We start from the raw sequence: 16,123 nt of genomic DNA, 5'->3' as shown, positions 1-16,123 counted from the left end.
CAAGGCCAAGATTTTAACCAACAATCTCCGGACTAATGTATTGGCGCTCTAACAAGTGGGCTATCCAGCCCTTTATGTTGGGGTCTCCTTATTTTTGTCAATATTATCTTTGTTCGAGGGGTGCCAGTCAGACATCATGCAACTGTTAAATGCTGTGTAGCCAGGGATCACACCCAAGTTTATAAAAAAAACTGGAAAGCCGTAAATGTAGAGTGCCTGCATGTTAAACCCTGAACAAAGATATTGACAAAATAAGCAGACTGCCAACATACTCTGTAGGGCTAAATAAGTTTGTAGAGCGCCAGCACATTTAACCGGAGGTCGTTGGTTCAAATAAATCCAGCTTTTGATAACTTTTCTCTGTTCAACCCAAAACTCTTTGTAAAGGTCAGAACAATTTGGGCTTATTGGAAATTTGGAATTAATTCAACTGTAAAATGACACAAAAATCTTTCTGCTTTTTTTTTAACTGATTTTTTTTTTTAGATAGTCAGGTGGTGGGGAAAAAAGTTTTGACCATTCCCCCCCAATAGGATTTTATACTTCTGTGTAAATGTTTTCTGAAGGAAGACAGGATGTTTATTTTAGACAACTCTGTTTTTAATGGAATAACTAGTTCCGTACTGGGGTAGGTGATAACCTGCCAGTGCATCCCTTTTATAATATCAATCCCACCAATCCAATTCCCTTCTGATATTATTGATATCAAAAATATCAGAGGAAATGATTGGGAAGGTTGTGGTCGAGGGATCTCAAACACTAGGTGCGGTGCTTCCTGTGTGCAGCTTCAAAAAATGTTAGTCACACTCATGTCTGCTTCAAAGAAGTGCTCAAAATGTCATCATCACATTTTGTGCTGTTCCTTCAACTTAGCAAACTAACTAACAATCATTTATCAACCTCTTTGCTGTCAAAATGAAATGGGCTAAACTACCAATTGGATGCATTTTTTCTATTTTTATATATGGTCAAATAAGTACAACGCATTTGGCACACACATTGTCATTCACGCGATGAGTAGATTTATAGGAACTATTGACCTTTCTATAGATCACTTATCTGTGGTTCTAATTCAAACCCACTCTAAAACAATACAACCTTTGTCTGTCTGCGGTTGCAATGACTGCATTGTCTGAACCCATTGTTATATTATCTGTTAATTGTTTAATAATAAAACAATGCAGGACTTGGACCGCATCATCGGTCAATCAGAAATTATAATACATTTCTAAACTGAGTAATTTTCTACTTGCTAAAATAGCCATTTTCATATAGGATTTGAATGTTGACTGATACAATAATGGCGAGCGCGATCAGAAGAGAGAAAAAATGCATCTGCTAGCCAGAGGGGCTCTTGAAACATGCAATTCTGATTTTGGACCTAATTATTTTGGCTAATGTAAAAGAATTCAACTCAGTGGTAATTTATTTCGCCTTTGTGCGTGCTATTTAGTAGGCAATTTGGGAGATTTGTTTAGAGTCTGGTACAATGACTTGCTGAGTCACAAGTTACCACTTAAATTTGAATTCCTCAGACTGTAGAGACAATATCACCTGATTTGGGGCAAACTTTTGCATACTTATGTAAGAGACGCAAACACCCATACATAACACAATTCTAAATGGATGTGTATGGTACAATGGTACCAGGGTTTGCTCATCTGGAGATTGCTAAACAAAAGCTTGCCCGAACCATTTGACATTGCCACTGTCTCTATAGTCTAAGGAACAGGGTTGTAGCGACGATGGGCGGTGCGAGGGGGGTCTGCCCAGAACTAAAACATTTCGCCCAGCACTCTGAGCAAAATACACTGTGTTGCCCAGCACAGACTTCCCCAGATTGCACTTCAGCAACGATGGCTTCATCTAAACATGAATAATTTTGTTGAACCGGCGCTCGCCCTCTGTGGACTAAATTGGATTTAGAGCCCACCACTAAAATTAGTCTAGCTACAATACTGCTTAGGACCAAATGTAAGCAGTTACTTGTGACTTAGCAAGTAACTGTACCAGACTATACACAAATCTAACTTGCAGATTCCTTTTATTACTAATAATAGCAGGCACAAAGGCGAAGTGAACTACCACCGAGTCGAACTTTCACATTAGCCTAATAATAATTAGGGTCCAAAATCAGAATTGTGTGTTTGAAGAGCCCCTCTGGCTAGCATCATGATATATAGGTCAGCTGAGAATATTGCCGATCAAGGTGAAAGAAATGAACCCTTGATCCCATGCAATTGTCGGAATTGTCCTTTGTGCAATGGTGCAATACACCGGTGCAATATTTATTAAATATCACACCTGCTAATGCAATTACCCCCATTTAAACTCTCTATTGTGTGCAGCGTAACGTAATATCCACAAACATCCAAAAGAAAAAACTCAAATTTCCGAAAGATAATAGGGAAGAAATGGAATAAATAAAGTCTTGCTTTAAAACGAAACTCTACAAAGTTTTATTTGTACGCAGTACTTTTTGTTTTTATATATTGGAGATCCGATTGAAAAGAATTGTTGACAAAATGCTCAAACGAGAACCTGAATTAAGATAAGAAACACAATCACGTTTTGGTTTTTTTTCAAACGATTATTATTTTTTGTAAATAACTGAAAACTGATCATAATTTGAGATAGGCCTTTTTAGACATATTAATTTGTTCATTTTCAAATTTGATTCAAAAAGCAGTAAATCTGTGGACATTTTGAAAAAGTACCCGGATCCTTTGCAACAAAAATGTACTTACTTTGTGTAATCTTAGTGGTGGGTGTGTAAACCATGTCTGTTGTATTGGTTTCCGTCTCCACAGTGGACGTTGATCCCGATCCACTAAAACAGTCCTCATCATCATCTGAGCAGCCGCTACCGCTTCCACTACCGCTGAACTCTGGCTCTGCTGGCACTCTGCGTTTCTTGCCACGGAGTTTCAAACGAATCAGCTAAAAAGGTGGGAGGTCAATAAATGAGAAGTTTAATGGACTGGTCTAGTGTTTGGCAACAATCCGTAATATTTTCAAAAATGAAAACGCTGTAAATAGAGAGATCAGTGGGGTGGTGGATCTTGTACCACATAGATCGCCACAAAAATACCGCGACCACGACCGCTACCGCTGAACTCTGGCTCTGCTGGCACTCTGCGTTTCTTGCCACGGAGTTTCAAACGAATGAGTTAACAAGGTGGGAGGTCAATAAATGGGAAGTTTAATGGACTGCTCTGGTGTTTGGCAACAATTTGTAATATTTTCAAAAATTAAAACGCTGTAAATGGAGAGGTTTGTAGGGTGGTGGATCTCGTAAACATAGATCAAAACATTAGACTATCTAATTTATTATACAAGATGTTAAGTGAAAACAATGAAAAATGCTTGTGCTTTTCAGGGCTAACAATCTTGTTTTTGCCTTTAAAGACACTGGACACCTTGGTGTATTGGTGTATCCCAACATATGCATGAAATAAAAAACTTGTGAAAATTTGGACTCAATTGGTCGTTAAATTTGCAAGAAAACAATGGAAGAAAAAAACACCCTTGTTGCATTAATTTAAATGCTTTCAGACTTCAGCTGAAATCCTTTTTATTATTTGAGTAAGAAATTACCTCTTTCTCAAAAACTATGTTACATCTGAGGGAGTTGTTTCTCACTAATGTTTTATACTAACAACAGCTCTCTGTTGCTCATTACCAAGTAAGTTTTTATGATAATGATTATTTAGAGTAATTACCGATAGTGTCAAGTGCCTTAATGAGGGGTGAAGACGTTCTCTAGACCTACTCACATGTATTATTTCTTCCAGGTTGTCCATAAGACCAAAGGCTTGAAGAAGCTCAAACTCTCTGCCTGTCCATGACACCTCTGGGTTATTCACCTGGGCTCGTAAACCATTCCCAATTGGATCATAAGTGTACCTATAACCACACACACAATAAATAAACAAATTAATAAATGAAATCATCCAATGGACAAATTAATTTGAAAGCCTCCAAGGCTCTGGGGTGGATTTCACAAAGAATAAAGACTAGTCTTGTCTCAAGTTAGGACAGGTTACTTGTCCTAACATTAGGACTAGACTTAAATTAGGACTAGCCCCAAGTTCTTTTTGACAATTGGTCCCTGGACACCTTTGGTAATTGTCAAAGACCAGTATTCTCACTTGGTGTATCCCAACATATGCATACAAAAACAAATCTGTGCAAATTTGGACTCAATTGGTCATCGAAGTTGCAAGAGAATAATGAAAGAAGAAAAACACCCTTGTTGCACAAATTTGTGTGCTTAAAGATGCCTGATAAAAGGCTTCAAAGCCTTTTATTATTTGAGTGACAAACTACTTCTTTCTCAAAAATTATATGTTACTTCAGAGGGAGCTGTTTCTTCACAATGTTTTATACTAACCAACAGCTCTCCATAGCTCGTTACCAAGTAAATTGTTATGATAAAACAATTATGTTTAGTAATGACCAAAAGGGTCCAATGCCTTTAACATGACAGTGAGAACAAGTGATGATGTTCCAAAACCCTCAGGAACCTTTTTCCTATTGATCAAATCAGACTATTAAGTAGGCCCCAAAGTCTTCTCTAACTGAACTTAATGTTCCTTCTCAAACCATCTTCAGAAGCTCCATGTTAAAAACATCACATTTTGCCCAAAGTTCAGAACACAAAAAAATACTATTGTCAGCTCCAACTGTGGTAAACATTATAAATTTACAAATCATTAAATTTATTGCTTGTTTACTACTAGTTTTTATTTAACCCCCCCCCCCCCAAAAAAAATAAAAAATTATAGCCCCTTTTATTGTAGTTGGCATCTGTCACTCCAAATGTTTTGTAAATACTTAAATTACAAAATGAGACATTTAAGATTGATGTGTCAATTCAAAAACACCATTGTTTTTCAAGTCACAAGATTTATCTATAAAATTTTCAGACTAAATTCCACACCAGCCCAAAATTTGTGAGTTTCCAGTTTATCAAAGTTTGCAATGGTCCCTCTTAGCTAGACCCATGGGTGCACATGGGGTTAGTTCATAATCCCCCATGTCTATGACTTTAAAAATATAGCCTCAAGCTGTTATCATTTGTCAGATATTGGGTGGCATTACTAGGCCATGCACCTGACAGCCAGCTTCTTGGGGTAGTCAGGTGCAGTACTGGAGCCCCTGGACAGGGTAACAACTGGAGGGCGTCATAATTTGGCTCGCTCTTGCCACCTGTGTCACTTATATCATTATATCAAGATAATGCACTTTTTTCTACAGGAGCTTGTTGACTGTGCAATCAATAGTTCAGTTGTTATTTGATTTATGAAGTGTTGGAATTTCCTTGATGTTTGTTATAGCTGGTATTACTTAGCAATATTATTAGTTCTATTGTACCATGAAAGTCGCTTTTGTGTATAAAACTCTTAATAATTAGAAAGTAAACACAAATTGGAATATAAATCTGAAAGTACAAAATATTTACACTTTGATTTATAATGCCATTCAGTTTTTTATTTTGTTTTTATTATTATAATAATTACTATTTATTATTATTATTTTTTCCCCACAGAACTCAGGAAAGTACTGAGTATGCAGTGCTACCACACATTGGTGTTTATGTGTAAAATCAAATGAATATTTTAAATTTATTGCGATTTTGGGATACGTTTTGGGATTCATTTGACAGAGAGTAGACATGGATTTTGAATTTTCGAAACACAACAATGTAGCTAAGGGCACCGAGGGGGTACAACATATTTTGGGTAATGGTCCCCTAAGTGCAAGGGACAAAAGTGTCCTACTTGTAATCCATGAATCATCAAAAACAGCCCCAGTTGCAAAAATGTTTTGGCCAACCTAAGACCTCTGAAAACACTAGCTTTCCAATCAAGGGCACACATGGCTTGTGGGTTATCCTTTGCTGTGTGCCGACAAAGGCTGTATGTTTTTGTGGGGGGGGGGGGGACGCTTGGTCGGCAGTCAAGGTGGAATGCAAGAGAGTGAGTGTTTAAGGTTTTTCTTCCCCTTAACATTCCATCCTTGTCACTAACTCATTACCGTGGCGATGAAGGATTGGCCACTTGGGGCTGATCCTAAGCTCCTAGGGGTGCACCTCTGGGGTATCAAAGGGGTGCTGTACTTGAACCATGGCCCCAGACTGGGGTGCTTGCTACGCTTGTATTTGAGGAGGGGGTGTTGAAGGGGGCAATAACAAATCTCACAGTTAAGAAGAGGAACATAGTATCAATTAAAGTCAAACTTCTCCACATAAAAATAGTATCAACATTTTGAATTGTAATTTTCTTTTTCTTTTTTGCAAGAACAAATCTCACAATTGGGAAAAAAGGAACATGCTTTCTAAAAATCACTTAAAAAAAGTATTGACAATTTTAATTGTAACTTTTTTGCATTGAGCACCTTTGGTGGATTTGGGGCAATACAAATACTCTGTATTGTTATTATTTTATAATTAAAAAATAAATACTTCTTTGAACTGTAAAAAAAAAAAAACTACTTTTGGGGGTCGTTTCAAGCAGTTCCTTTTTTTATATTTTTATACACATTGTTTTTTCATATTTCTTTATTGTAGGCCTACACTTTGTTTAAAAGAATATTATTATTATTACCTGCTGCAATTTGAAACTCTTTACCCTCTCAGGTATGATTACCCTTTGCTCTAAGAAGCAATTTGCTCTTAAGTCCTTGTGAGCCGAGCATGTAATGTAAGGATAGGTAGACTGCACCATCGATCCCAACTGAACTGGAGAAGTGACCTTTCCAACAAACTGGTTATCATGTGTCTTAGGATATCTTTAATAACTTCATGGCAATCCACAAAGGGAAGATATGGCCAGGAAGCACTTGTCAGTGGAGTCAATTGCAATATTGTTGGGAGACTGAAAAGAAGCCCAAAACTAAAAGGAGAGCTGAACTTGTCAGTCTGTCGAATAAAATTATACAGAATGGGGGAGGGGTGAACATTTTTCTTGGACAACTCTTGTTCTAAATTAAGACATCTTTTACACTTTATGTACATGTTAAAGTAAAAAATTGCAATTTGCGCGATGTCCAGAAAGGTGAATTATTACAAATTTTATTGCCTTTCACTGACCATTCTATGGTACACTACTGTCTCTCTCACTTCTGAGCCCAACTTAATACCTGTGCTTACTGTAAGAAAAGAGTTGGCGCGAACAGAAGCAGGGAATGCCTCGCTTACAGCAAGCATTTCACGCAGGATATATTTTGCATTTGCGGGCACCTACTCCACGCTACTAAAATGCATCTTTTGCCTACCCAGCTACCGCAGAAATTTGGCGCTTGCACAGAAAAAGCGGAGATCAGTGATCGTAGGCACAGAGGTCGGCGTTTAGCAGAGCCATGATATTGGGCCCTGGTGAGTTCTGCGGGAGAAATATTTTTACCAACACCTTCCCTGATTGTTAATGATCCATTTCTAAGAGAGCTTGAAAATTGGGAATTTATAAGTTCCCTATTTTAATAAAGTGATGTTACACCATCCCTTTAACTAACCATTCCTCATGGAAGGACACAAAGCTTTGGGCCAGACAGAGAGTATACATCTGATAGGATAATCTTGTAATGGATCGCGAGAGAAGACATCAATGAATACAGAGTAACGTTTCTCCTCTGGGGAAACTCAAGACAGTATGAGAAGCAGTAAACAGTATAAAGTTACTCCCTGTCCAGGTACTCAATTTGCATCTTGTGAGGACATATTTCAAGAGAGGTACATGTATATACATGTAGACATGTCAAATTAATGCACAGTTTCTTTGTATGCACATGATTCTTTCAAAACTGAGAACATGGACGCAATTTGCTTGCAGTAATACAGCCACAGGGATCACTAATTGGCCTCAATGTCCAAGTCCCATCTAACCCAAAAGGTCAGAGTATTCATTGGTCACCTTCTGAATTCAAAGTCGTCCAAGTTTCCCCTTATTAAATCACTTAGTGACATTTCTAAAGCTAGGAAAATTCCTGTGTGATTTATTCTTTTTTTAGAGTTTATGATACTGTATCATAATTCATGTGCATTATTATGTGAAGATTATTCTAAAAAAGCATGGAACTAAAACATCAGACCAGAAACTCCTTTTTATAATCTGCATGGTGCATAAAAAGAAAGGGGAATTTCATCATAGAGACATCTGTAAAATATCTTGCTAGGTGCAATCCCACATTCATTAAATTCATCACGATTAATTAAAATGATAGCAAATAATTATCTTTTATCACGAAAGAAGTTCCAAACACGCATGTGGTATGTGCAGCATTTAGTGCACCTGTCAAATTAACAAACTTAAATGATGCTTAATGATTAATTGCTCTAAACGACCTTCGTAAGAATATGGACATAAGCGATATTGCATATGAATTTCTGTCTGACAATAATGAATATGACCAAATAAATTACTTGGAGAGACTAAGGGCCTATAGGGCCTCAATTCTCATGCGTGTTTGAAATTATTTGAGCCACTTTGATCCTGCACACATTGCTTTAACGCATGAAGGAAATGAACTCGCGCACTTTGATGGGACTGTATGTTCAAGTATGCATGACATTTGCACAGTCTGTACCATAGTGCAAAGTCCTTGCCCTATGCTTAAAAATAAAGGAACATTACAAAATTGTTGGGTTTTTTTCCTAACAAAAAAGTTGCTGTCAGTGTAGAAAGGACTTTATGTAACCCACCATATTATACATAAACTGACAAACCTGTATAATTTTGAGATTGATTCAGCCATCTGGGTCACGAGAAAATAGTGAAAAACTGATTACACATTTTTGCATGACACACAAATGCAAAAAAAAAAAATCAAAACGGGAAATTATAGTTTTATTTATTAATCATCAAATATGACATGTCAGACAGAAATATTTCAAGGGAAGTTTTCTACTATAAGGTAGAAATACTGTGTAAATTTTATGTAAATCTGTTATCTTCACTATTTCTTCCCAACAAAAACTGTAATGTTTCTTTAAACACTGGCTGTTTGCAGTTTTCTTCTTTTTAAAGGTAGTAATTTGACAAAGACAGATCTTGATGGTAGTAAACGTGGAAGAGCTGAACAACCTGTGTTAAAATTTGATCAAGCACCTTGTGTACCCTATTGGTAGATCCATGCCCTATGAAATACTATATTTTATATTTTTGTAGGGTTTGAAACTTTGCATGCATAATCAGGTTTGTAGTTGCTTCTGAAAAGAGCCGATGGATGACAACCCAACATTTCGATTAGTATGCTCCGATTGTCTTCAGGAGAAATATTAAAGATGAGTCTTCTCAGTGTGTGTAAATTTCCTGAAAAGAGCCCTAGGGAACAAAACCACCAATCATTTTCAAAATAAAGCAAACCAAATATTTATTTTTATAATCTCGTATTGTATATTTGCTGGTTTTTGATGTTTGAATGTATTTTTATATTGTAAACCTAAACACAATTCAGCCTTTTGGCTGCTACGTTTGATTTTTAACAAACCAATAATAAAAAATAAAAAAAAAATTAAGATTGATTTGTGCATGTTATATTATACTTTAGATTCTTGTGCATTATTATGTATAGGTCTACTTAATATCTTTATAACAAATTTATGCATTAACTTAATTTTGCCTTCCTTTTAAGATCAAAATGATCTTATTTTTTCACACCTACAGTGCTCATGACTTCCTGTCCCTTCATGTCAACAACCCGACATTAAAAAAAAAACGCCTGAAATTGAACACATGACCACCAAGATGTTAACAATGTGACCGGAGGTGTGGAAAGTCATTACCAATGTGTCATGATTCTACCTTTGAAACTTAAAGGCAGTGCACACTATTGGTAATTACTCAAAATAATTATTAGCATAAAACCTTTTCTGATTACGAGTTATGGGGAGAGTATACATGTACATTTGGTTTTTGGAACGGTTTAATTGTTTTAGTCCTCCTGTGAAATTTCATTTTAAGAGGTGGTACTTTTGTGTTATGTCCTCACAGAAAGTATACTTAGTAACATACACAAATTGAGAAACGTATCTGACAGCATCGTTTCTCAGATTAAATTTTTTGGGGATAACAATTTATGAAGATATTTGTTTAATAATAATAATAATAATAATAATATGAAACATTTATATAGCGCTCTACGGAGAACAGAGCGCTTTACATGAGACTATGACAACAAAACAAAAGAAAAACAAACAAACTAGGATGGGTGGGGAAAAAGAAATGTCTTGAGGAGGCTTTTGAATACAGGCAACGAGATCGCCTCTGTCAGACCCGCGTTGAGCTCATTCCATAGGCGAGGGGCAGCTGTGGAGAATGAGCTATCCCCAGCTTTCCGTCTAGTTCTAGGAACGGAAAGCCGGGTCTGATCAGCTGATGAGCGGAGTCGTTGCCTGTATTCATCAGCTGTATTGGAGTTTTGGGAATGACCGTGACTGTATCACATCAAAGTATCATCATCAGAGTATTTACTGGACCAGGATTGTATTTACAAAACCAGAATCAAATTGAAATGAGACTAGCATCAAAATGAGTTTATCAAATGGTTTTATCATCTAAACTGTTCCATTTGGACAAAATACTAAGAAAAGATTGTTCTCTCCTGTTTTATGAGTGATAATCAGCAGGAATACAATGATCTTTCAAGGACTCAAACTCACTATCTGAGCATCTTTCTTTTGAGACAATGATTCCCATTTAAAAAATAAAAGAACGAGCAAACTGGACTTGTCTTGTCCTTACTGACACTGAAATCATGGCCAGTGATCAAGTGTAAAATTTGAGCCCGCTATCGAAAGCTGCTGTACTTTTAACCAAGTAAGATTTTATTGCCATTAATTTTAACAGTGATTACCAACACCTTCCCTTTAATTACCCTGGCGTGTTTTTTTTCCATTTGGCAATGTGCAGTCATGTGAATAATGTCATATTTCATGTGTGTTGTTTTAAAGGGACACATTGCCTTGGATCGGTCGAGTTGGTCTTTGAAAAGCGTTTGTAACCGTTTTTTATAAAATGCATATGGGTAGAAAGATGTTGTTAAAGTAGAATACAATGATCCACACAAACATGCCACGAAATTGCGTGGTTTTCCTTTTACCTCGACGACTAACATGTCGGCCATTTATGGGGGTCAAAATTTTGACTCCCATAAATGGCTGACCGTGTTAGTTCGCACAGTAGAAGAAAAAACACGCAATTTTGAGGCAAACTTGTGTGGATCATTGTATTCTACTTTTAAAACATCTTTCCAACCATATGCATTATATAAAAAACTGTTACAAACGCTTTTGTTTTGACCAACTCGTCCGATCCAAGGCAACGTGTTCCTTTAATAACAAGTGAATTAGCAGCCACCCTCAAGCACACTATTCATTATATGGCGTCCGTCATTACTTTTGTATTGCCTCTGGGTATGTGCGTGAAGGACTTATAAGAATTTTGTTTAATAGTCATTGACAGTGACAATACCCCTAGGGTTGGAAAATGTCTTATTGATAAACAAACAACTTGATTAAATTTCATGTTTTTCATGATACTTCCTTTTTGTCACTTTTTCTATTATATCTTCATACAAAAAAGCAGTATATTGTCAGTTGGGGTAATATTCTTTTCTGTATGCTAAATTGTCTGAACCTGCTAGTTTACAACTCAACCAATGTGTGAGTAAACTCCAGAGGTGGTTTCTGCAATGTATAGCTAGATGATGATAATGTTTGATGATGGTTACAGCACTAATTGTTTGTGCAAATAATATGTACACAGAGAATGTGTTAGAGAGTATGCAACATAAAACTGAAATTTATCATATCAACTACATCCTCTCGACAGAAATCAAATATTTTTTTAGGGGTTTTTCTATGGTGGGGTGTGTGTTTATGGATGCAGGATTGTTTGAGAAAGAAAACATTGGCAAACTCTCTAAAAATCAACTTCATTCACAATCTACAAGGAACTTTTGACAATCCCTTGAACTTTCTAGACCAAAATGCTACAATTTCAAGGCAACAATACTGATGCATAATCATCTAAGTGGGTGTGAAATTAACGGTGTCTACAATTCTGAGGTAGCCAGTCTGCGCTACTAAATAAAACAAATAATGTCTGACCGAAACCTGAACTTGTGGTCTCCAACCAAACCCACATGAATGAAAGTCATGTTGACCTGAATTTCCTGTCAAAGCCAGTCACACCAAGGGCAAAACTTCAAATTAATAACCTTCGCATTGTTGTGAATAGTTAAAGGCACTGGAAACTATTGGTAATTACTCAAAAAAACTTCTTAGCTTACTTGGTAAGAGCAATGTGAGAAACAAACAGTTCAGCTTTGAAGTAACATAGCTATTGAGAAAGGGGTAATTTCTCACACAAATCATAAAAGACTTCAGGCCTGACGCCTTTTATTATGTATCTGAAAGCACAGGAATGTGTGCAACAAGGCTGTTTTTCCTTCATTATTCTCTTGCAATTTGATGAGCAGTTGAGCCCAAATTTTTAAAGGTTTGTTATTTATGCAATATACATGTACGTGGGGATACACCAAGTGAGAATACTGATATTTGGCAATTTACTACATGTAAGCGTGTCCTGGGATCGATTTCACAAAGAGTTAGGACTAGTCCATAGGAGATATTAAAAACTCAAGGCCTGTCCTAAGTTAGGACCAGTAACTCTTCCTTACACGAGATAAGACTAGTCTTTTGTGAAATCCACCCCAGTGCCTTTAAACCTTATCCAAGGAGTCATATTGGCTAGATTTGTGGTATCAAATCGTACAACAGCGGCTACATGTTTGGAGAGGTTCAGCGCGTGCTTTTATGCACCCTGACCACTAATCCTGTTCTCTTAACCCATGCTGAACACCCCGAGGTATATTTGTCATCAGAAATACATTAGAAGGTCTCCATTGTTGCAGCTCTTGGTCCCAAACTAATATGGGATAAAAGGCAACAAGGATAAAGAAATGGGTACTGCGGGGCTTGGGTATACAGCCAGTGGTTACAGCTCTCTCTCTCTCTCAGAGATTCCCAACCAAACCAACACTATGGGAAGAATTCGTTGCTGATGGATAGGTGGTTTGTTTTCATCCTTTGTTAAAGGCAGTGGACACTATTGGTAATTGTCAAAGACTAGCCTTCACAGTTGGTGTGTCCCAACATATGCATAAAATAACTAACCTGTGAAAATTTGAGCTCAATCAGTCATCAAAGTTGCAAGATAATAATGAAAGAAAAATAACCCTTGCAACACGAAGTTGTGTGCGTTTAGATGGTTGATTTTGAGACCTCAAATTCTAAACTTGAGGTCTTGAAATCAAATTCGTGGAAAATTACTTCTTTCTCCAAAATTATGGTACTTCAGAGGGAGCCGTTTCTCACAATGTTTTATACCATTAACCTCTCCCCATTACTCGTCACCAAGAAAGGTTTTATGCCAATAATTATTTTGAGTAATTACCAATAGTGTCCACTGCCTTTAAAGGAACTGGACAAGTTTAGTAATTGTCTAAGACTATTGTATTGTCTTACTTGGTGTATCCCAACATCTACATAAAATTACAAACCTGTGAAAGTTTGACTCAATCGGTCATCCTCCGACCCCATGACCATACCCAACTACCCACTCGGTCGACCCCAACTTTGTGGAGTCCATGTCACTTTTTCATATCTATCACCGAGCACCAATATCATTTAGCCATTTAGTAACATGCCTGTCATCGCTGCGAGCAACATATCATACAAGTATGAACAAAAACACATCTGCCCCTCACAGGATAAACTCTCTGGAATGGACTTCCCTGAAAGCCGCAAATGTAACCCTCAGGAGGGCAAGGAGAAAAATTGCACAAAAACTTGCTTCTGCTCAGAGGGTCACAATTAGATGCACAGCGAGTGCGGTTCGCTACGGAGCGAGTAAAGATAATAATATTCTGACCAAACAGTCATCGACCCTGAATTCCTCTGATATGACTAGCAGGGAGTGTTGCGGGTAAGGTGGGATTCTCCTCACATAAAGACATTTGAGACGCTCTTGGAGGATAAAGCGTTTACTTGTGTAAACATAAACTGTGTGCAAATATCTAGAATGACAGCTGATTTTGAAATTAAGAAACAGTTAACAAGATTTTAATGCAAAGTATACCTTTGGTATTTGGAAGAATTTGATTGTCTTAATCTGGATATAATAAATCCGGAGCATGATTTGTACCTGGAGGAAGAATAACCCATTATATTGGAATACACAATCTGAGAAGCCTTACTGAGACTAATTTGGGGCCTGACTAATTTTAAGGCATAAAAACTGATATCTCTTTACATAGGGCCTACCAAATAACTTCAAAGTGAAGTTTTTCTATACATTTTTTTTTATAAATACTATCGAAAGCTGCCGTGGACTTCTATAACCAAAGGTTGTTATTGCCATTAATTTAAGATTGATTACCAAATGTAAACCTTCCCTTTTAGCGACTGCAAAAGATTTCATCATTGAAATCATTGAAATTTATAAGCTAACTTTTTACGGGAGCAGTGTTACAATTTACAATAGAAAAAGCCATTACAGCCCCTACATCTTTGTATTTCATTAAATTTGAGACATTATTTGAATGGCGATTATCATGCTGCCCTGCAAACTACTCGGTTGTGCCACCAACTGTACAGAAACTTGCAAAGGGATCACAAAAGACATCACCGAGCCTCAACACTTTTTGTTCATAGACTGGATTACCAAACCCACTAGACCATTGGATAAAGTTTTGTCTCTGATTCCCTTCTGGACTACTACTTCACTTCAACTCTTTTGGCTGTGTCCTCAACATCCCACAGCTTCAGACAATACAGCAAGGCTTTCCTAGAGACTGCGTGGCTATTTAGAAGTTTCTTTCCCTTCCATATGGCTGAATTAGTTTATGTTCAGGACACTGCACTCATACATTACAAGCATAATTGGAGAAAGTCTGCTTTGATGACCCTATTTGAAAATGTACATGTCACCCCTGAAGGCAGACAGTGTCTGCTGGCTCTTTCAATGCATTGTGTATAAGATAAGATAAGATAAGATAAGAACTTTATTATCCCACACTGGGGAAATTAACATCTTCCAAATCAGGTGGGAATTTTTATCTCACTTCATCAAGTTTAAAAACACTGAGAGGAGGAGAAATCACACTCAAGAAATTGTCACAACGGCAACTGCTTAATTCTTAAAAGGTACAGGGCAAGATAACTTTAAAAAGGTGTCTTGATACATTCATTGTTATTTTGGAGATATAATTTCCATCGCCTTATAGTTTTAAACACATCATTCTAACCAACCTGTCAAAAGTTTGAACATTAGATTCTCTGTCGGACTTGAGCTGGTTTGAGAACGTATATTTTCTTTTTTACAAAATATTTACACTGTTTTAATTCAATAAGTATGAAGGGAGCATAATATTTATTGTAAAACTGCACATTTTTTTCACAAAGTGATCTTACTGTATAATCCACATTTGCACACATTGTGCATTGATCTATAGTGTCTGTTTCTGTTTATTGCATATCAATTCAAAATCTAAATGTTTCAAACAGGCCAAAGAGTAATACGTGAGACACTTATAATATGAGTTTTATTTCAAAATTTACCCAGTCAGTTTATATTGATACACTTATGGGACCCAATCAAATACAAAATGTTTGCTTCAAGGGGCGGCATTTGTGACCTCAATGATTCAAAGTAAATTATTAACCTCAACAAAAAGAAACTGTTATGTTGTACATGCATGCGTAGGAGTCACTGACCATGAATATTAAATGAAACATGACAAGAACACATCTGAAGGGATGATTACATTTGTATGGGTGTCTTCAGCTTTGCCCGGATCATACCCCAAGGAAGAACATGTCTTCAATAGGTTAACATTCCAAGCTGAATTTGAAAACATGTTTTGCCATCGCGATCTTGTTAAAGACAGGGTCAGAGAATGATTGTTGTCATCGTAATCCTGTTATAAAGGCAACATTATAAAGACAGATACAATAAAAGTCACAGGTGAAAGTTTCAGCTCAGTACAGTGTCGTCTTTCCGAGAAACAGACAAAAAAAACGCCACATCTATCCATGTTTAGCAAGGTGACTCGGGTACCA

General features: G+C 36.9%; 1 protein-coding gene across 1 annotated transcript in view; it reads right to left on the bottom strand.

Moving 5' to 3' along the window:
• Window positions 1-16,123, bottom strand: part of LOC139945585 (glypican-5-like) — a 60,898-nt gene that overhangs the window by 4,335 nt on the left and 40,440 nt on the right. Inside the window, exons 6-7 of the mRNA XM_071942985.1 lie at window positions 3,777-3,906; window positions 2,748-2,940 (exon numbers count right to left, since the gene is read on the bottom strand). Of these exons, the coding sequence (XP_071799086.1) occupies window positions 2,748-2,940; window positions 3,777-3,906 (323 nt within the window). The remainder of the gene's footprint in view (window positions 1-2,747; window positions 2,941-3,776; window positions 3,907-16,123) is intronic.

Source organism: Asterias amurensis, chromosome 12 (assembly GCF_032118995.1).
Source record: "Asterias amurensis chromosome 12, ASM3211899v1".
In the NCBI taxonomy this organism is placed as follows: Eukaryota; Metazoa; Echinodermata; class Asteroidea; order Forcipulatida; family Asteriidae; genus Asterias; species Asterias amurensis.
This window is presented reverse-complemented; position numbering and strand designations above follow the sequence as displayed.